This window comes from Oncorhynchus nerka, linkage group LG7, assembly GCF_034236695.1.
Source record: "Oncorhynchus nerka isolate Pitt River linkage group LG7, Oner_Uvic_2.0, whole genome shotgun sequence".
Classification (NCBI taxonomy): domain Eukaryota; kingdom Metazoa; phylum Chordata; class Actinopteri; order Salmoniformes; family Salmonidae; genus Oncorhynchus; species Oncorhynchus nerka.
The window spans coordinates 83,720,094-83,743,063 of NC_088402.1; the positions used below are offsets into that span (position 1 = coordinate 83,720,094).

At 47.6% G+C, this 22,970-nt stretch overlaps 1 protein-coding gene across 2 annotated transcripts in view; it reads right to left on the bottom strand.

The window, feature by feature from the left end:
- LOC115132518 (cyclic AMP-dependent transcription factor ATF-7-like) overlaps positions 1-22,970 on the bottom strand; it is a 48,487-nt gene that overhangs the window by 21,117 nt on the left and 4,400 nt on the right. Inside the window, exons 2-3 of one of the 2 annotated variants that reach the window (XM_065020887.1) lie at positions 12,535-12,606; positions 302-398 (exon numbers count right to left, since the gene is read on the bottom strand). In XM_065020887.1, the coding sequence (XP_064876959.1) occupies positions 302-398; positions 12,535-12,582 (145 nt within the window). In that variant the 5' untranslated portion in view covers positions 12,583-12,606. Of the gene's footprint in view, positions 1-301; positions 399-12,534; positions 12,649-22,970 lie in introns of those variants that run through there. The other variant, XM_029665252.2, reaches the window with a different exon arrangement.

Genomic DNA, 22,970 nt, shown 5'->3' on the forward strand with positions numbered 1-22,970 from the left:
GCATAGGAAACTGTTCAAACCCTTTACAATGAAGATCTGTGAAGTTTTGGGGATTTTTACGAATTATCTTTGAAAGACAGGGTCCTGAAGTTTACTAATAGGTCAACCACTAAAGGTGGACTTCAGAGAAGTCAAACTTAACAGGTGGGGACATCGGTGATCCTTTATCTGGCTAAAATGTTCTGGTAATCACGACTGACATGTGGGTATTCAACAACTGACAAAAGTACCAAATTAAAGGGATGCCAGAACAGAAGAGTAATAAAGTGAAATATTTTAGACTCACTAGGAGAACCAGTACCTTGGATAATGACAGAGTCTGTCCTGGCAGGGCCAAACTTTAGACTCATCTCATGCTTGTGTTTGTGTACAGCCAGGTGGTCCTCGTTGGTAAACCTCTGGAGAGAGGGTGGGAGGGAGATAAGAGGGAAAGGAGGAGATGGAGCGGTGGAGTGAGGGGAGGGGAGAGAGTTAATGTCACACACACACACGTCAGTTAGGGCCAGAAAGCACCTTAACCTCAATAGCATGTCACAGAATCCAATACATTTGACTGGCTATCTTATGGATAACACATACTGTATCATTTTGGATTGCACAACAAAGAATATCCATGATATACAATACACTAGGATGTGTAATGCAGCCCCTTTTAGACTCTTTTAGCCGTAAGTGACATGCCTAAATGTCTAGGAAATGGCATTATCGACCAAACACTACACACAAAGTGGCACAAAGTGCTGGATGGTGACAGTGTGTGAAAACACAATGAGCCAACAGGCTAGGCAGGGAGGCTAGGGAGGTGGCAGGCTAGGGAGTTGGCAGGCTAGGGCTAGGTATGTGGCAGGCTAGGGAGATGGCAGGCTAGGGCTAGGTATGTGGCAGGTTAGGGAGGTGGCAGGTTAGGGCTAGGGAGGTGGCAGGCTAGGGCTAGGTAGGTGGCAGGCTAGGGCTAGGGAGGTGGCAGGCTAGGGCTAGGGAGGTGGCAGGCTAGGGCTAAGGAAGTGGCAGGCTAGGGCTAGGGAGGTGGCAGGCTAGGGAGGTGGCAGGCTAGGGAGGTGGCAGGCTAGGGAGGTGGCAGGCTAGGGCTAGGGAGGTGGCAGGCTAGGGCTAGAGATGGCAGGCTAGGGCTAGAGAGGTGGCAGGCTAGGGAGGTGGCAGGCTAGGGAGGTGGCAGGCTAGGGAGGTGGCAGGCTAGGGAGGTGGCAGGCTAGGGCTAGGGAGGTGGCAGGCTAGGGCTAGGGAGGTGGCAGGCTAGGGCTAGAGAGGTGGCAGGCTAGGGAGCTGGCGGGCTAGGGCTAGGGAGGTGGCAGGCTAGGGCTAGGGGTGGCAGGCTAGGGCTAGAGAGGTGGCAGGCTTGGGCTAGGGAGGTGGCAGGCTAGGGCTAGGGATTTGGCAGGCTAGGGCTAGGGAGGTGGCAGGCTAGGGCTAGGGAGGTGGCAGGCTAGAGCTAGGGAGGTGGCAGGCTAGGGCTAGAGAGGTGGCAGGCTAGGGAGGTGGCAGGCTAGGGAGGTGGCAGGCTAGGGAGGTGGCAGGCTAGGGCTAGGGAGGTGGCAGGCTAGGGCTAGGGAGGTGGCAGGCTAGGGCTAGAGAGGTGGCAGGCTAGGGTTAGGGAGGTGGCAGGCTAGGGCGGTGGCAGGCTAGGGTTAGGGAGGTGGCAGGCTAGGGAGTGGCAGGCTAGGGCTAGAGAGGTGGCAGGCTAGGGCAGTGGCAGGCTAGGGCGATGGCAGGCTAGGGCTAGAGAGGTGGCAGGCTAGGGCTAGAGAGGTGGCAGGCTAGGGCTAGAGAGGTGGCAGGCTAGGGTTAGGGAGGTGGCAGGCTAGGGCGGTGGCAGGCTAGGGTTAGGGAGGTGGAGAGCTAGGGAAGTGGCAGGTTAGGGTTAGGGAGGCAGCAGGCTAGAGCTAAGGAAGTGGCAGGCTAGGGCGGTGGCATGCTAGGGTTAAGGAAGTGGCAGGCTAGGGCTAGGGAGGTGGCAGGCTAGGGCTAGGGAGATGGCAGGCTAGGGCTAGGGAGGTGGCAGGCTAGGGCTAGGGAGATGGCAGGCTAGGGCTAGGGAGGTGGCAGGCTAGGGCTAAGGAAGTGGCAGGCTAGGGCGGTGGCAGGCTAGGGCGGTGGCAGGCTAGGGAGGTGGCAGGCTAGGGAGGTGGCAGGCTAGGGCTAGGGAGGTGGCAGGCTAGGGCTAGAGAGAGGGCAGGCTAGGGAGGTGGCAGGCTAGGGAGCTGGCAGGCTAGGGCTAGGGAGGTGGCAGGCTAGGGCTAGAGAGATGGCAGGCTAGGGCTAGAGAGGTGGCAGGCTAGGGAGGTGGCAGGCTAGGGAGGTGGCAGGTGGCAGGCTAGGGCTAGGGAGGTGGCAGGCTAGGGCTAGGGAGGTGGCAGGCTAGGGAGGTGGCAGGCTAGGGAGGTGGCAGGTGGCAGGCTAGGGCTAGGGAGGTGGCAGGCTAGGGCTAGGAGGTGGCAGGCTAGGGAGGTGGCAGGCTAGGGAGGTGGCAGGCTAGGGAGGTGGCAGGCTAGGGAGGTGGCAGGCTAGGGCTAGGTGGCAGGCTAGGGCTAGGGAGGTGGCAGGCTAGGGAGGTGGCAGGCTAGGGAGGTGGCAGGCTAGGGCTAGGTGGCAGGCTAGGGCTAGGGAGGTGGCAGGCTAGGGCTAGGTGGCAGGCTAGGGCTAGGAGGTGGCAGGCTAGGGCTAGGGAGGTGGCAGGCTAGGGCTAGGGTTAGGTGGCAGGCTAGGGCTAGGGAGGTGGCAGGCTAGGGCTAGGGAGGTGGCAGGCTAGGGCTAGAGGGTGGCAGGCTAGGGCTAGAGAGGTGGCAGGCTAGGGCAGTGGCAGGCTAGGTGGCAGGCTAGGGTTAGGAGGTGGCAGGCTAGGGCTAGAGAGTTGGCAGGCTAGGGCTAGAGAGTTGGCAGGCTAGGGCTAGAGAGGTGGCAGGCTAGGGCTAGAGAGGTGGCAGGCTAGGGCTAGAGAGGTGGCAGGCTAGGGCTAGAGAGGTGGCAGGCTAGGGCTAGAGAGGCGGCAGGCTAGGGTTAGGGAGGTGGCAGGCTAGGGCGGTGGCAGGCTAGGGTTAGGGAGGCGGAGAGAGAGAGAGAGCTAGGGAAGTGGCAGGTTAGGGTTAGGGAGGCAGCAGGCTAGGGCTAAGGAAGTGGCAGGCTAGGGCGGTGGCATGCTAGGGTTAGGGAGGCGGCAGGCTAGGGCTAGGGAGGTGGCAGGCTAGGGCTAGGGAGATGGCAGGCTAGGGCTAGGGAGATGGCAGGCTAGGGCTAGGGAGGTGGCAGGCTAGGGCTAGGGAGGCGGCAGGCTAGGGCTAGGGAGGTGGCAGGCTAGGGCTAGAGAGATGGCAGGCTAGGGCTAGGGAGGCGGCAGGCTAGGGCTAGGGAGGCGGCAGGCTAGGGAGGTGGCAGGCTAGGGCTAGGGAGGTGGCAGGCTAGGGCTAGGGAGATGGCAGGCTAGGGCTAGAGAGGTGGCAGGCTAGGGCTAGGGAGGTGGCAGGCTAGGGAGGTGGCAGGCTAGGGCTAGGGAGGTGGCAGGCTAGGGCTAGGGAGGTGGCAGGCTAGGGCTAGAGAGGTGGCAGGCTAGGGAGGTGGCAGGCTAGGGAGGTGGCAGGCTAGGGAGGTGGCAGGCTAGGGCTAGGGAGGTGGCAGGCTAGGGCTAGAGAGGTGGCAGGCTAGGGAGGTGGCAGGCTAGGGAGGTGGCAGGCTAGGGAGGTGGCAGGCTAGGGATTTGGCAGGCTAGGGCTAGGGAGGTGGCAGGCTAGGGCTAGGGAGATGGCAGGCTAGGGCTAGGGAGATGGCAGGCTAGGGCTAGAGAGGTGGCAGGCTAGGGAGGTGGCAGGCTAGGGAGGTGGCAGGCTAGGGCTAGGGAGGTGGCAGGCTAGGGCTAGGGAGGTGGCAGGCTAGGGCTAGGGAGGTGGCAGGCTAGGGCTAGGGAGGTGGCAGGCTAGGGCTAGGGAGGTGGCCGGCTAGGGCTAGAGAGGTGGCAGGCTAAGGCTAGAGAGTTGGCAGGCTAGGGAGGTGGCAGGCTAGGGCTAGGTGGCAGGCTAGGGCTAGGGAGGTGGCAGGCTAGGGCTAGGGGTGGCAGGCTAGGGCTAGAGAGGTGGCAGGCTAGGGCTAGAGAGGTGGCAGGCTAGGGAGGTGGCAGGCTAGGGAGGTGGCAGGCTAGGGCGATGGCAGGCTAGGGCTAGAGAGGTGGCAGGCTAGGGCTAGAGAGGTGGCAGGCTAGGGTTAGGGAGGTGGCAGGCTAGGGCGGTGGCAGGCTAGGGTTAGGGAGGCGGAGAGAGAGAGAGAGCTAGGGAAGTGGCAGGTTAGGGTTAGGGAGGCGGCAGGCTAGGGCTAGGGAGGTGGCAGGCTAGGGCTAGGGAGATGGCAGGCTAGGGCTAGGGAGGTGGCAGGCTAGGGCTAGGGAAGTGGCAGGTGGCAGGCTAGGGCTAGGCTAGGTGGCAGGCTAGGGCAGGCTAGGGAGGTGGCAGGCTAGGGCTAGAGAGGTGGCAGGCTAGGGCTAGAGAGGTGGCAGGCTAGGGAGGTGGCAGGCTAGGGAGGTGGCAGGCTAGGGCTAGGGAGGTGGCAGGCTAGGGCTAGAGAGGTGGCAGGCTAGGGTTAGGGAGGTGGCAGGCTAGGGCGGTGGCAGGCTAGGGTTAGGGAGGTGGCAGGCTAGGGAGGTGGCAGGCTAGGGCTAGGGAGGTGGCAGGCTAGGGTTAGGAGGTGGCAGGCTAGGGAGTGGCAGGCTAGGGCTAGAGGTGGCAGGCTAGGGCTAGAGAGGTGGCAGGCAAGGGCTGGCAGGCTAGGGGTGGCAGGCTAGGGCTAGAGAGGTGGCAGGCTAGGGCTAGAGAGGTGGCAGGCTAGGGCTAGAGAGGTGGCAGGCTAGGGCTAGAGAGGTGGCAGGCTAGGGCGGTGGCAGGCTAGGGCTAGAGAGGCGGAGAGAGAGAGAGAGCTAGGGAAGTGGCAGGTTAGGGTTAGGGAGGCAGCAGGCTAGGGCTAAGGAAGTGGCAGGCTAGGGCGGTGGCATGCTAGGGTTAGGGAGGCGGCAGGCTAGGGCTAGGGAGGTGGCAGGCTAGGGCTAGGGAGATGGCAGGCTAGGGCTAGGGAGATGGCAGGCTAGGGCTAGGGAGATGGCAGGCTAGGGCTAGGGAGGCGGCAGGCTAGGGCTAGGGAGATGGCAGGCTAGGGCTAGAGAGATGGCAGGCTAGGGCTAGGGAGGCGGCAGGCTAGGGCTAGGGAGATGGCAGGCTAGGGCTAGGGAGGCGGCAGGCTAGGGCTAGGGAGGCGGCAGGCTAGGGCTAGGGAGGCGGCAGGCTAGGGCTAGGGAGGCGGCAGGCTAGGGCTAGGGAGGCGGCAGGCTAGGGCTAGGGAGATGGCAGGCTAGGGCTAGAGAGTTGGCAGGCTAACACACCAAGGTGCTACAATAGTCTCCCTCTGTCAGTCTTTCAGCCAAACACACCAAGGTGCTACAATAGTCTCCCTCTGTCAGTCTTTCAGCCAAACACACCAAGGTGCTACAATAGTCTCCCTCTGTCAGTCTCAACCAGCCAAACACACCAAGGTGCTACAATAGTCTTCCTCTGTCAGTCTTTCAGCCAAACACACCAAGGTGCTACAATAGTCTCCCTCTGTCAGTCTCAACCAGCCAAACACACCAAGGTGCTACAATAGTCTCCCTCTGTCAGTCTTTCAGCCAAACACACCAAGGTGCTACAATAGTCTCCCTCTGTCAGTCTCAACCAGCCAAACACACCAAGGTGCTACAATAGTCTTCCTCTGTTTGTTCTCTTCCCTTTTGGAGTTGCTTCAATTTAGTTTTAGTTTACAGAAGTAGATTTTAAAAAACTCAAACCGTTGCAAAACTGTCATTGTATCCTGATGAATACAACCCAAATGGTGCCCTATTGTATATTTAGTGCACTACTTTTCTTCTGGTTAAAAGTAGTGCCGTTGCACTATATAAGGTGCGATCTAGGATCCATCTTCTTCTGCATGAAGTCTATTTCTGGCTGTGTCAGTGTCACAGTTATACGTTCAGTCGTGAGAGAGAGGAAGAGAGGAGGAAGAGAGGGAGGAAGAGAGGGAGGAAGAGGGGGAGGAAGAGAGGGAGAAAGAGGGAGGAAGAGAGGGAGGAAGAGAGGGAGGAAGAGAGGGAGGAAGAGAGGGAGGAAGAGAGAGAAAGAGGAGGAAGAGAGGGAGGAGAGAGGGAGGAACAGAGGGAGGAAGAGAGGGAGGAGAGAGGGAGGAAGACAGAGTCCCGATTCGGGACCCGAGGAATTCCGGATCCAGAATTCGAAATACTGTCACGGATCTGATATGACATCACGGGTCTGGAGAATATGTTACTTTAACGGACCTGTCAGGAAGGCTCTGTCGCAGCCGGCCCTGACCGGGAGGTGGCGCACAATTGGCCCAGCGTCGTCCGGGTTAGGGTTTGGCCGGGAAGGGATATCCTTGTCTCATCGAGCACTAGCGACTCCTGTGGCAGGCCGGGGGCAGTGCACACTGAACAGGTCGCTCGGTGTTTCCTCCGACACATTGGTGCGGCTGGCTTCCGGGTTGGATGTGCGTTGTGTCAAGAAGCAGTGCGGCTTGGGTTGTGTTTCAGAGGACGCACGGCTCTCGACCTTCGCCTCTCCCTAGTCCGTATGGGAGGTGAAGCGATGAGACAAGACAGTAACTACTAACAATTGGATACCACCTAATTGGGGAGAAAAAGGGCTAAAATATTCAATAAAAAGATAAAAACGACCAAGAACCAATAGGTAGGCTGCTTCTTAATATTCTGAATGCTCTCTCTAAGGAACGGGTCTAGTTGTCCTTGGGTCTGTTCGGAATGGGACTCTGTATTAAATCAAATCATTTATGCATATCGAGTCCGGGTGGGAAAGACCCAGGTTCATTTCAGAATGGGTCCAACTTTTTGGACCCGTGAATACCTCTAGTACATACGTATGTAGGAGATAGTGGAAGCAAGGATTATCATATCTAACAATAAATAGCTAACTGTAAACATGAAGGGAAAAGGACAGACTCACATCAGGTTTCCCACAATTGCATAGCTTACATGCCATAGCATGACAGACAGGCCTAAACAAGACCAGGTCTGGACACCAGAGAGCCATGACCTGAATAAAATCACACTTCTGTTCTGAACAACATAGCCTACACACACATTAGAAAGGGACAACTGTTTGAGGGTACCACAACACACCAACACACACTGCGATTTTATTTGTATATATTTTTTTAAACCTTTATTTAACTAGGCAAGCCAGTTAAGAACACATTATTATTTACAATGAAGTCCTACCAAAAGGCCTCCTGATGGATGGGGGATTAAAAACATAGGACAAAACACACATCACAACAAGAAAGACACCACAACACTACATAAAGAGAGAGACCTAAAGACAACAGCATAGCATGGCAACACCACATGACAACAACAACATGGTAGCAACAACATGGCAGCAGCACAACGTGGTCGAAGCACAAAACACAGTACAAACATTACTGGGCACAGACAACAGCACAAAGGGCAAGAAGGTAGAGACAACAATACATCACACGAAGCAGCCACAACTGTCAGTAGTTGTGGCTGCTTCGCGTGATGTAGAGACAACAATACCTTCTTGCCCTTTGTGCTGTTGTCTGTGCCCAGTAATGTTTGTACTGTGTTTTATGCTTCTACCATGTTGTGTTGCTTTGATGATACACAATTAAAAAATACAATTTAAAATGGCAAGTCTGCTAGAGAGGCTAGAGTAGATAGTGTTCATTCAACCAAATCTCAAAACACATCCTGTAACTTTAATCTAAACATCCATTTTACTGTCCTTTTTCCTTTCTTGCCTCTAAGTAATACATTAATAATGTCAGTAAATGAAATATGTAACATCATTATTGTCCTTACATAAGTCAAGTCTAATCTAAACTCTGTTCTGGTGACTGACAGTCTAATCTAAACTCTGTTCTGGTGACTGACAGTCTAATCTAAACTCTGTTCTGGTGACTGACAGTCTAATCTAAACTCTGTTCTGGTAACTGACAGTCTAATCTAAACTCTGTTCTGGTAACTGACAGTCTAATCTAAACTCTGTTCTGGTGACTGACAGTCTAATTTAAACTCTGTTCTGGTAACTGACAGTCTAATTTAAACTCTGTTCTGGTCACTGACAGTCTAATCTAAACTCTGTTCTGGTGACTGACAGTCGAGTCCCTGAAGGGTTCTAAGAGAATTAATGGGCAAACAACACGAGATAAATGTTTAATTTCAGATGCATGTTGCTGTCTGCGGTACACGCTTGAATTGTCTAACCACTAAATGCCTGAGGACAACACCAATGATCTTTTATTTACTAATGTACGAGGTAATAACCTTACTGACTTGGAATTCCATTTCCTCAACACTCATCTGTGGTCTTCAAGCTGTCTGCAGTAAAACACGTGGTAAAGCCTGCCGGTACAATGCATTATGATGCTGTTGTAAGCATGTGAAAACCTTTTTAATGTTTCCTAATGAGGCTTATAAGTCATGTTTATCAGTAGTCAAAAAGGGAAGAAGCAGAGATATCCCTATGAGCAAAAGGTATTGAAAAGGACGTTGAAAAGACAGTTAACTCATTGTCTTCACTGGGATTGTACTGTAATGTAAATGTACTGTAATGTAACATTGTACCAGGCTTTAAAACATCTAATCCATCCTAACACCTTGGACAGAGTACATCAATAGACAGTGCCAAGCTGAGTCACTATGGGTCTTTAACCTCTTCAGTCTGCAGGCTCGAGAAGTGAGACAGAAACAGGTTGAAAAATGTGTCATCTGTGCTGCGTACTGCCTGTGACTCACTGGCTGGCGGAGACAACACCTTGCCAGCATTGTACCACAACACCGCTCGGCTAGAGGTATTTCTCAGTGATCAGAGCCCAGTCCATCTGGGCTCTCATAGAGAAACAGAAGCTTCAGAGAGACCCATGTTGACTAGCTAGCCATCACTATATACAGTGGGGCAAAAAAAGTATTTAGTCAGCCACCAATTGTGCAAGTTCTCCCACTTACATTACATTTAAGTCATTTAGCAGACGCTCTTATCCAGAGCGACTTACAAAAATATGAGAGAGGCCTGTAATTTTCATCATAGGTACACTTCAACTATGACAGACAAAATGAGAGAAAAAAATCCAGAAAATCACATTGTAGGATTGTTAATGAATTTATTTGCAAATTATGGTGAAAAATAAGTATTTCGTCACCTACAAACAAGCAAGATTTCTGGCTCTCACAGACCTGTAACTTCTTCTTTAAGAGGCTCCTCTGTCCTCCACTCGTTACCTGTATTAATGGCACCTGTTTGAACTTGTTATCAGTATAAAAGACACCTGTCCACAACCTCAAACAGTCACACTCCAAACTCCACTATGGCCAAGACCAAAGAGCTGTCAAAGGACACCAGAAACAAAATTGTAGACCTGCACCAGGCTGGGAAGACTGAATCTGCAATAGGTAAGCAGCTTGGTTTGAAGAAATCAACTGTGGGAGCAATTATTAGGAAATGGAAGACATACAAGACCACTGATAATCTCCTTCGATCTGGGGCTCCACGCAAGATCTCACCCCGTGGGGTCAAAATTATCACAAGAACAGTGAGCAAAAATCCCAGAACCACACGGGGGGACCTAGTGAATGATCTGCAGAGAGCTGGGACCAAAGTAACAAAGCCTACCATCAGTAACGCACTACGCCGCCAGGGACTCAAATCCTGCAGTGCCAGACGTGTCCCCCTGCTTAAGCCATTACATGTCCAGGCCCATCTGAAGTTTGCTAGAGAGCATTTGGATGATCCAGAAGAAGATTGGGAGAATGTCATATGGTCAGATGAAACCAACATATAACTTTTTGGTAAAAACTCAACTCGTCGTGTTTGGAAGACAAAGAATGCCGAGTTGCATCCAAAGAACACCATACCTAATGTGAAGCATGGGGGTGGAAACATCATGCTTTGGGGCTGTTTTTCTTCAAAGGGACCAGGACGATCGATCCGTGTAAAGGAAAGAATGAATGGGGCCATGTATCGTGAGATCTTGAGTGAAAACCTCCTTCCATCAGCAAGGGCATTGAAGATGAAACGTGGCTGGGTCTTTCAGCATGACAATGATCCCAAACACACCACCCGGGAAACGAAGGAGTGGCTTCGTAAGAAGCATTTCAAGGTCCTGGAGTGGCCTAGCCAGTCTCCAAATCTCAACCCCATAGAAAATCTTTGGAGGGAGTTGTAAGTCCGTGTTGCCCAGCAACAGCCCCAAAACGTCACTGCTCTAGTGGAGATCTGCATGGAGGAATGGGCCAAAATACCAGCAACAGTGTGTGAAAACCTTGTGAAGACTTACAGAAAACGTTTGACTTCTGTCATTGCTAACAAAGGGTATATAACAAAGTATTGAGATAAACTTTTGTTATTGACCAAATACTTATTTTCCACCATAATTTGCAAATAAATACATTAAAAATCCTATAATGTGATTTTCTGGATTTTTTTTTCTCATTTTGTCTGTCATAGTTGAAGTGTACCTATGATGAAAATTACAGGCCTCATCTTTTTAAGTGGGAAAACATGCACAATTGGTGGCTGACTAAATACTTTTTTGCCCCACTGTATCAGTGTGTGTGTGTGTGTGTGTGTGTGTGTGTGTGTGTGGCCTGAATGGCAGTGTGGTGTGTTGCCCATGTGGGCTCTTACAAAGAAAAGGAATTACATTAGACACATCCGCATTGTTTCACAACAGCGCTAGCTGGCACGATCAGACAGTGTGACCAGTGTTTGCTGCCTGGTTGAACGGCAGTGTGTGTAGTGTTATTGTCCATGTGTGCGCTCAATAACAGAAGTGGAACAGACCTAGTGTGAGCACAGATGTGTTTGTACTCTCTTGCCAACTCAGTGTAACAGCAAACATGATAGTTTCAACAAGGAGTTGGCAAGAGAACAGAAACAGACTGACAAGAGAAACATGTTGTCCATGTGGACACGCTCAGTGGCACCAGAACTAAATCAATGTCTACTCTCTACCGATGTTACCCTCTACTGCAATGGGAAATGTCCTTCATTTCAGTATGAGTACAGTGTTTCTCTTAGGATTTCCATCAGCAGCGGTGGCAAAACTAGCGCAGGGGAGGGGGGGCCCTCCTCTCAGCTGCAGAGACAATTTTGCTGTTTTTAAGCTAATTTCATGCAATTCTATCAATTTTGCCATGGGGCTGAGAGAAAATATGCAGTTTTAAATGAACTGTCCAGTGAAAATCTGACTTTTAAAAGTTGATATTCCGTTAACTCATTCCTATATAATGTTGACGACTCGTCCTATGCTCTTATTTGTGGCCAAAGCATAAATTGGAGGGGGGACTCAAACTTGTATCTTCAAAAATGCTTGCTATTTCCTCATTAAGTATGATGTCATACTCCTGAGGATGATCCGGCCAATCAACGGTCTACTTGTATTAATATTTTAAATTACCGGTATACGCCCACACATTCTACTGTTGGGTTATGCAGACACCAGACAAGCTGAATTAAGCTTCTTAATCATTTTTTGAAAGGAAAACTATTTCACTCATATTCTAAGTAATTAGAGGTCATATTTCATAGGAATCTGGAAACACTTACTTTAAAGCTAATTTCCTGCAATTCTACACATTTTGACATGGCTTATGCCGTGTTCTTATGCTATCTGAGTGACTCAAACATCATAACAAAATCAAATGGGGGACCCATGCAATGACATTTTGGGAATTTTAGATTCTCCCTGCCTGTCTTTTTTTTCCTGGTGGTTGTTTAGTTGTCAAAAAATATATACAAATCCATAATCTTTTCTACATACTTTATATCTGGTTTTAGTCGTTTAACTTAACACTGAAAATGTTTTACCATCCCAAATTATTATTCATGAATATAGGGGAAACACTGGAGTTCAGGACTCAAAATAAAGAGTTATTCCAGTCAACGGAGGACTCGGACTCAAAATAAAGAGCTATTCCAGTCAACGGAGGACTCGGACTCAAAATAAAGAGCTATTCTAGTCAACGGAGGACTCGGACTCAAAATAAAGAGCTATTCTAGTCAACGGAGGACTCGGACTCAAAATAAAGAGCTATTCTAGTCAACGGAGGACTCGGACTCAAAATAAAGAGCTATTCTAGTCAACGGAGGACTCAGACTCAAAATAAAGAGCTATTCTAGTCAACGGAGGACTCAGACTCAAAATAAAGAGCTATTCTAGTCAACGGAGGACTCGGACTCAAAATAAAGAGCTATTCTAGTCAACGGAGGACTCGGACTCAAAATAAAGAGCTATTCCAGTCAACTGCCAGACAGCAAAATACACAAACAAGTACAGTACAACCGCAAAATACACAGACTGAAATCCAAACTAAATTAGGATATTCACTAGACTAGAAATTCCACTGATCAACTGCAACAAAACAGTAAAACATACACAAACACTAGCACAGGTAAAACAAAACTCAGAAACAGACACTGAACACACCTGAAACCAAAGACAAGGTAGATGGCTTACCTGTCCACAGCCGGGAGCGTTGCACACAAAAGGCCGGTCGTCGCCCATCTTTGCAAAGAGCTTGCAATGTAACTGTGGGAGAGGAGAAGAAGAGAACATTGTTGTCGCTTATTTTATTTCCTCAATCTGTTGGTCCTCCAGTAGGCTAGTCCAGAAAACAACAAAGCAGAGATACTGCTGTTCTGCTGGTAGGCTAACTGTAGTCAGGGCAGCTAGGATGTTCTGCTGGTAGGCTAACTGTAGTCAGGGCAGCTAGGATGTTCTGCTGGTAGGCTAACTGTAGTCAGGACAGCTAGGATGTTCTGCTGGTAGGCTAACTGTAGTCAGGGCAGCTAGGATGTTCTGCTGGTAGGCTAACTGTAGTCAGGACAGCTAGGATGTTCTGCTGGTAGGCTAGCTGTAGTCAGGGCAGCTAGGATGTTCTGCTGGTAGGCTAGCTGTAGTCAGGGCAGCTAGGATGTTCTGCTGGTAGGCTAGCTGTAGTCAGGGCAGCTAGGATGTTCTGCTGGTAGGCTAGCTGTAGTCAGGGCAGCTAGGATGTTCTGCTGGTAGGCTAGCTGTAGTCAGGGCAGCTAGGATGTTCTGCTGGTAGGCTAGCTGTAGTCAGGGCAGCTAAGATGTTCTGCTGGTCAGGCAGCTAGGATGTTCTGCTGGTAGGCTAGCTGTAGTCAGGGCAGCTAGGATGTTCTGCTGGTAGGCTAACTGTAGTCAGGGCAGCTAGGATGTTCAGTTGGTAGGCTAACTGTAGTCAGGACAGCTAGGATGTTCTGCTGGTAGGCTAGCTGTAGTCAGGGCAGCTAGGATGTTCTGCTGGTAGGCTAACTGTAGTCAGGGCAGCTAGGATGTTCAGTTGGTAGGCTAACTGTAGTCAGGACAGCTAGGATGTTCTGCTGGTAGGCTAGCTGTAGTCAGGGCAGCTAGGATGTTCTGCTGGTAGGCTAACTGTATTATATACAGTTGAAGTCGGAAGATCACATACACCTTTGCCAAATACATTTAAATTCAGTTTTTCACAATTCCTGACATTTAATCCTATTAAAAATTCCCTGTCTTAGGTCAGTTAGGATCACCACATTGTTTTAAGACTGTGAAATGTCAGAATAATAGTAGAGAGAATTACTTTTTTTTCATCCCATTCCCAGTGGGTCAGAAGTTTACATACACAATTAGTATTTGGTAGCATTGCCTTTAAATTGTTTAACTTGGGTCAAACATTTAGGGTAGCCTTCCACAAGCTTCCCACAATAAGTTGGGTGAATTTTGGCCCATTCCTCCTGATAGAGCTGGTGTAACCGAGTCAGGTTTGTAGGCCTTAAACTTCCTGACTGATGTGTTGAGATGTTACTTCAATATGTCCACATAAATTTCCCCCCCATGATGCCATCTATTTTGTGAAGTGTACCAGTCCCTCCTGCAGCAAAGCACACCCAGCTATCTAGCTACACATACACATACACTAGAGGTCGACCGATACCGATTTTTTTTTTGTAATAATGACAATTACAACAATACTGAATGAACACTTATTTTAACTTAATATAATACATCAATAAAAATCAATTCATCCTCAAATAAATCATGAAACATGTTCAATTTGGTTTAAATAATGCAAAAACAAAGTGTTGGAGAAGAAAGTAAAAGTGCAATATGTGCCATGTAAGAAAGCTAACGTTTCAGTTCCTTGCTCAGAACATGAGAACATATGATAGCTGGTGGTTCCTTTTAACAGGAGTCTTCAATATTCCCAGGTAAGAAGTTTTAGGTTGTAGTTATTATAGGAATTATAGGACTATTTCTCTCTATACCATTTGTATTTCATATACCTGACTATTGGATGTTCTTATAGGCACTTTAGTATTGCCAGTGTAACAGTATAGCTTCCATCCCTCTCCTCGCCGCTACCTGGGCTCGAACCAGGAACACATCGACAACAGCCACCCTCGAAGCAGCATTACCCATAAAGAGCAAGGGGAACAACTACTCCAAGTTTTAGTGCGAGTGACATTTGAAACGCTATTAGCGCGCACCCCGCTAACTAGCTAGCCATTTCACATCACATCGTTACACCAGCCTAATCTCGGGAGTTGATAGGCTTGAAGTCATAAACAGCTGCTGGCAAAACGCACAAAAGTGCTGTTTGAATGAATGCTTACGAGCCTGCTGTTGCCTACCATCGCTCAAGTCAGACTGCTCTATCAAATCATAGACTTAATTATAACATAATAACACACAGAAATACTAGCCTTAGGTCATTAATATGGTCAAATCCGGAAACTATCATTTCGAAAACAAAACATTTATTCTTTCGGTGAAATACGGAACCGTTCTGTATTTTATCTAACGGATGGCATCCCTAAGTCTAAATATTGCTGTTACATTGCACAACCTTCAATGTTATGTCATAATTACGTAAAAATCTGACAAATTAGTTCACAATGAGCCAGGCGGCCCAAACTGTTGCATATACCCTGACTCTGCGTGCAATGAACGCAAGAGAAGTGACACAATTTCACCTGGTTAATATTGCCTGCTGACCTGGATTTCTTTTAGCTAAATATGCAGGTTTAAAAATATATACTTCTGTGTATTGATTTTAATGAAAGGCGTTGGTGTTTATGGTTAGGTTATGGTTAGGTATGGTTTCTACTGCATTTGTGTAACAGGCAGGCTCCTTCGCGAATGCGCACCGCATCGATTATATGCAACGCAGGACACGCTAGATAAACTAGTAATATCATCAACCATGTGTAGTTATAACTAATGATTATGATTGATTGATTGTTTTTTTATAAGATAAGTTTAATGCTAGCTAGCAACTTATCTTGGCTTCTTACTGCATTCGCGTAACAGGCAGGCTCCTCGTGAGGCAGGTGGTTAGAGCGTTGGACTAGTTTATCGTAAGGTAGCAAGATTGAATCTCTGAGCTGACAAGGTAAAAATCTGTCGTTCTGCCCCTGAACAAGGCAGTTTACCCACCGTTCCTAGGCCGTCATTGAAAATAAGAATGTGTTCTTAACTGACTTGCCTAGTTAAATAAAGATTAAATAAAGGTGTAAAAAAAAAATTGGGGGCAAAATCGGCATCCAAAATTACCGATTGTTATGAAAACTTGAAATCGACCCTAATTAATTGGCCATTTGATTAACCGGTCAACCTCTAGTGTGTGTGTGTGTGTGTGTGTGTGTGTGTATAGGGGTCGACCGATTAATCGGAATGGCCGATTAATTATATATACACATACATATACCAGTATATGCTAGCGTTCTATTTATATCTATACATATACCAGTATATGCTAGCGTTCTATTTATATATATGCCAGTATATGCTATATATACATTCCGATTAATCGGTCGACCGCTAACATACATATATGTGTGTATGTATGTATATATATTATATATATAATTATATATTATATATATTATATATATGCCAGTATATGCCACAGTGCAGTGTGTAACTGCGGTGTAGCCAACATAGCCTAGTACCAGTCTTAAAACATTTTATAGACCACTAGTTTTATTAGCACTTATGATCAAGTGAGACAGATAATAACCTACGTGTGGGCCACTTTCCAGTATTGAAGTCAGTCCATGTTTCTTCTCTCCCTCTCCCCCTAGTCCGATGTTCTCTCCCAACTCTGACACCAGTTACTCGCCCTGAGCCAAGCAGCCAACATGATTTCAGCAGCCTGCCCTGCCTTCCACTCGCAAGAGACGCTCTAGGCAGACTCAGACGATCATGAGGTCAGGGCTGGGTTGTAATATTAACCATTATGTGTCTCTCTTCCTTTGTCTCCCTCTCACGCTCTCTGCTTAATTTACTAATGGAAAAAAAGGAATGGCTTCATGTTGACTGCCTGTAAAAAGGCATGCTGGCACATCCCTTCTCAGTGAGATCAAAGGAGGAAACAGAACACATACAAAAATCATTCCGAACAGACCCCACAGGCTGTAATGTGTCCCAAATGGCACCCTATTCACTATATAGTGCACTACTTTAGACCAGGGCTCAGCACCCTATTCCCTATATAGTGCCCTACTTTAGACCATGGCTCAGCACCCTATTCTCTATATAATGCACTACTTTTGCACAGTCAGTTCTGATCAAAAGTAGCACACTATGTAGGGAACAGGGTGCCATTTGTGTTGCAACAGACTGTCTGTGGAGCAGAGAGCAGCGAGCCAATACAACAGGCTGGTGTCAGGCCTCTCTCACCGCTCACACTAAAACACAATCCTCTGGGTCTATTTGGGCAGAGATGTGCGAGTTCAGTCCATCGACAAACAACATACACCAGCAACTCGTTATAGTCAGGGTGCAGACTAACTGGCTGTGTGTGTCTGTGTGTGTCTGTATCCTCTGCAGGGAGGCAACATCGAAGGAGCAAGAGAAAAGAAGCTGGTTAACTTGATTTAGGCCAAGTTTACCCTGGTACAATGGAAGCAAATGGAACAGTTATAGTGACACAAACTCCCAAGTTAAATCAAGCACACCCCAAATACTTGAAAAAGTATTTGACACATTTGCCTATGTATTTGACATTATGGTCGGTTTCAAAAACCTAACACAGACATCGATCAATTTCATTCTATCTGTTTCAGACATGTGATCCACCCATGTGAGAACCTCAGTCAGTCCACCCATTTTTTTTTTATACCTCCATTCATCCAAGGTGACATGGAAATATCTGCCGGGCCAGTAGGCCTTATTCTAGTCACTCTCTCTGAGCCTGCCGGGCCAGTAGGCCTTATTCTAGTCACTCTCTCTGAGCCTGCCGGGCCAGTAGGCCTTATTCTAGTCACTCTCTCTGAGCCTGCCGGGCCAGTAGGCCTTATTCTAGTCACTCTCTCTGAGCCTGCCGGGCCAGTAGGCCTTATTCTAGTCACTCTCTCTGAGCCTGCCGGGCCAGTAGGCCTTATTCTAGTCACTCACTCTGAGCCTGCCGGGCCAGTAGGCCTTATTCTAGTCACGCTCTCTGAGCCTGCCGGGCCAGTGGGCCCTATTCTAGTCACTCTCTCTGAGCCTGCCGGGCCAGTGGGCCTTATTCTAGTCACTCTCTCTGAGCCTGCCGGGCCAGTGGGCCTTATTCTAGTCACTCTCTCTGAGCCTGCCGGGCCAGTAGGCCTTATTCTAGTCACTCTCTCTGAGCCTGCCGGGCCAGTAGGCCTTATTCTAGTCACTCTCTCTGAGCCTGCCGGGCCTGTGGACCCTGTTCTAGTCACTCTCTCTGAGCCTGCCAGGCCAGTGGGCCCCATTCTAGTCACTCTCTCTGAGCCTGCCAGGCCAGTGGGCCCTATTCTAGTCACTCTCTCTGAGCCTGCCGGGCCAGTGGGCCTTATTCTAGTCACTCTCTCTAAGCCTGCCGGGCCAGTAGGCCTTATTCTAGTCACTCTCTCTGAGCCTGCCGGGCCAGTAGGCCTTATTCTAGTCACTCTCTCTGAGCCTGCCGGGCCTGTGGGCCCTGTTCTAGTCACTCTCTCTGAGCCTGCCAGGCCAGTGGGCCCCATTCTAGTCACTCTCTCTGAGCCTGCCAGGCCAGTGGGCCCTTTTCTAGTCACTCTCTCTGAGCCTGCCAGCAATGTCCCCGTTGCTGTTAACTTGGATTGCGTCCCAAATGGCACCCTATTCCCCAGGTAGTGCACTGCTTTTGACCATGGCCAGTAGGGAACCCATCGGGTTTCTGGTCAGAAGTAGTGTACTACATAAGGGAAGAGGGTGCCATTTGGGACGGAACCTTAGGTTTCTCTGACTCAGCAGGTGTAGCTAGGGGATCGAGCAGGTCGAGGGCTATAATCAGCCCAAGGGCCACGGTGTTTGATGCGGCCTGCTAGGAAACTAGCTAAACAAACTGTATTAATAGCCTCTCTATGCCTGCAGCCAGGGAGCCAGAGGACTCAGGAATCTACTGGGCTAGGAGTTGACAGCGGCAGAGGGGAGTCAGATGGAGATAGATTGGGGGTGGTGTTGTGTGTGTGGTGGTCATGTTGACTCACTGACCTACTGTGAGATCAAGTGTATTTGGTAGCTCAAATCAAAATGTATGTCACATGCTTCGTCGACAACATGTCTAGACTAACAGTGAAATGCTGACATACAGGCCTTTCAAAAACAATGCAGTGAGAAAAATATAGAAACAATGTTAAGGGATAAATACACAATGAGTAAGAAAACAGCACCTTCAGAAAGTATTCAAACCAGTTGACTTATTCCACATTGCTGCGTCATAGCCTGAATTTAAATTGGATTAAATATATGTTTTTCTCACCCATCTACACACAATACCCCATAATGATAAAGTGAAAATATGTTTTTAGAAATTGTGGCAAATTTATTGAACATGAAATACAGAAATAATTACATGTACATAAGTATTCACTCCTCTTTGCTATGACACTCCAAATTGAGCTCAGGTGCATCCAATTTCCTTTGATCATCCTTGAGATGTCACTACATTGATTGTAGTCCACCTGAGGTCAATTCAACTGTTTGGACATGATTAAGAACAAAACATACCGGTCTATATTAGGTCCCACAGTTAACAGTGCATGTCAGAGCAGAAACAGTACCATGAAATACAAGGAACTGCCTGTAGATATCAGAGACTCTTTGGCCTGAATGCAAAGCGCTATGTCTGGAGAAAACCAGGCACAGCTCGTCACCCATCTAACACCATCCCTACCGTGAAGCATGGTGGTGGCAGCAACGTGCTATGTCTGGAGAAAACCAGGCACAGCTCGTCACCCATCTAACACCATCCCTACCGTGAAGCATGGTGGTGGCAGAAACGTGCTATGGGGATGCTTTTCAGCAGCAGGGACTGGGAGACTGGTAAGGATAGAGGGAACAATGAATGCAACCAAATACAGGCAAATCCTTGATGAAAACCTGCTTCAGAGTGCAAACGACCTTTGACTAGGGCGAAGATTTACATTCCAAAAGGACAATGACCGCAAGCATACAGCCAAATCAACGCTGGGACAAGAATGTGAAAGTCCTTGAATGGCCCTGCCAAAGCCGACTTGAATCCCATTGACAATCTGTGGACAGGGTTTAAGAATGTTGTTCACCTTCTTTCCCGATCCAATTTAACAGAGATTAAGAAAATCTGTTAGGAAGAATGAGAGAAAATCACCAAAATCCAGATGTGCAAAGCTGATACTGACATACCCAAGACTAGAGGTCGACCGATTATGATTTTTCAACGCCGATACCGATTATTGGAGGACCCAAAAAAAGCAGATACCGATTAAAAATTGGGCCAATTTTTTTTTATATATATATATATATATATATATATATTTGTAATAATGACAATACTGAATGAACAATGAACACTTATTTTTAACTTAATATAATACATAAATAAAATCAATTTAGTCTCAAATAAATAGATGATCAACTATAATAAATAAATAATGAAACATGTTCAATTTGGTTTAAATAATGCAAAAACACAGTGTTGGAGAAAAAAGTAAACGTGCAATATGTGCCATGTAAAAAAGCTAACGTTTAAGTTCCTTGCTCAGAACATGAGAACATATGAAAGCTTGTGGTTCAATATTCCCAGTTAAGAAGTTTTGGGTTGTAGTTATTATGACATGTCGACTATTTCTCTCTATAACATTTGTATTTCATATACCTTTGACTATTGGATGTTCTTATAGGCACTTCAGTATTGCCAGCCTAATCTCGGGAGTTGATAAGCTTGAAGTTATAAACAGAGCTGTGCATCAAGCATTGATAAGAGCTGCTGGCAAACACAGTAAAGTGCTGTTTGAATGAATGCTTACGAGCCTGCTGCTGCCTACCACCGCTCAGTCAGACCGCTCTATCAAATCATATACTTAATTATAATACAATAATGTGGTCAAATCCAGAAACTATCATTTTGAAAAAACGTTATTCTTTCAGTGAAATACGGAACCGTTCTGTATTTTATCAAATGGGTGGCAACCCTATGTCTAAATATTGCTGTTACATTGCACAACCTTCAATGTTATGTCATAATTATGTAAAATTCTGGCAAATTAATTACGGTCTTTGTTAGGACTAAATGGTCTTCACACAGTTCACAACGAGCCAGGCGGCCCAAACTGCTGCATATACCCTAACTCTGCTTGCACTCTTGCGTTCAGCAAGAAAAGTGACACAATTCCCCTAGTTAATATTGCCTGAATTTCTTTTAACTACATATGCAGGTTTAAAAAAAATATATACTTGTGTATTGATTTTAAGAAAGGCATTGATGTTTATGGTTAGGTACATTTGTGCAACAATTGTGCTTGTTTCGCGAATGCGCTTTTGTTAAATCATCACCAGTTTGGCGAAGTTGAAGTAGGCTGTGATTCGATGAGAAATTAACAGGCACCACATTGATTATATGCAACGCAGGACAAGCTAGTTAACCTAGTAATATCATCAACCATGTGTAGTTAACTAGTGATTATATGCAACGCAGGACAGGCTAGTTAACCTAGTAATATCATCAACCATGTGTAGTTAAATAGTGATTATATGCAACGCAGGACAGGCTAGTTAACCTGGTAATATCATCAACCATGTGTAGTTAACTAGTGATTATATGCAACGCAGGACACGCTAGTTAACCTAGTAATATCATCAACCATGTGTAGTTAAATAGTGATTATGTGCAACGCAGGACAGGCTAGTTAACCCAGTAATATCATCAACCATGTGTAGTTAACTAGTGATTATGTGCAACGCAGGACAGGCTAGTTAACCTAGTAATATCATCAACCATGTGTAGTTAAATAGTGATTATGTGCAACGCAGGACAGGCTAGTTAACCCAGTAATATCATCAACCATGTGTAGTTAACTAGTGATTATGTGCAACGCAGGACAGGCTAGTTAACCCAGTAATATCATCAACCATGTGTAGTTAACTAGTGATTATATGCAACGCAGGACAGGCTAGTTAACCTAGTAGTTAACTAGTGATTATATGCAACGCAGGACAGGCTAGTTAACCTAGTAGTTAAATAGTGATTATGTGCAACACAGGACAGGCTAGTTAACCTAGTAGTTAACTAGTGATTATGTGAAGGCGGATTGTTTTTTATAAGATCAATTTAAATGGTAGCCAGCAACTTACCTTGGCTCATTGTAGCCACAAGGTCCTTTTGATGCTGCACTTGCATAACAGGTGGTCAGCCTGCCACGCAGTCTCCTCGTGGATTGCAATGTAAATCGGCCATAATCGGCATCCAAAAAGGCAAATGACCGATTGTTAAGAAAACTTGAAATCGGCGCTAATTAAATCAGCCATGCCGATTAAAATCGGTCGACCTCTACCAAAGACGACTCAAAGTTCTAATCGCCGACAAAGGTGATACTACAAAGTACTGACTCAAGGGTGTGATATTTCTGTATTTCATGTGAAGAGTCAAAAGAGTTATTGCAAAAAGGGTCAATGCAGATAGTCCGGGTAGCTATTTAGTGATCTATTTTAGTAGTCTTATAGCTTGGGGGTAGAAGCTGTTCAGGGTATTGTTGGTACCTCACTTGGTGCATCGGTACCACTTGCCGTGTGGAAGCAGAGAGAACTCTGACTTTGGTGGCTCGAGCCTGACAATTTTGAAGGCCTTCCAAGGCCTCTATACCAGGTGGTGTCAGAGGATGGCAGGGAGCTCGGCCCAAGTGATGTACTGGGCTGTACCCACTACCCTGTGAAGTGCCTTGAGGTCGGATGCCAATCAGTTGCCCGACCAAGTGGTGATGCAGCCAGTCAAGATGCTTTCAATGGTGCAGTTGTAGAACTTTGAGGATCTGAAGGCCCATGCCAAATCTTTTCAGCCTCCTGAGGTGGAAGAGGCGTAGCCGTGTTGGTGTGTGTGTGGACCATGTTAATTCCTTAATGATGTGGACACCGAGGAACTTGAAGCTCTCGACCCACTCCACTACAGCCCTGTCGATGGGATAGTGGCGTGCCTGGCCCTCCGTTTCCTGTAGTGCACGATCAGCTCCTTTCTAGCTGACGTTGAGGGAGAGGTTGTTGTCCTGGGACCACACCGCCAGATCACTGGCCTCTTCTTTATAGGTGGTCCCTTCGTCTTCGGGGATCAGGCCTACCCCTGTCGTGTCATCTGCAAACGTATCATTATTTGTATGTTTTTGTCAGCAAACGTAATGGTTTTGGAGTTGTGCGCATCCATGCAGTCGTTGGTGAATAGGGAGCACAGGAGGAGACTAAGCACCAGGGGTTGGAACCGGTTCAGGGAACAAAAACGAAAAAAAATGGGAAAATAACAAAATCTTTAGAGGAACATAATCAGAACTGGGAACGAAAAATATGTATATTGTTCTGGAACACAGCCATTATTTTAAAAGCATGGGAACCGGTTACAGCTGCAATATGTAACTTTTTGGGCAACCTGACCATATCCACGTGGAAATGTGATTTATAGATCA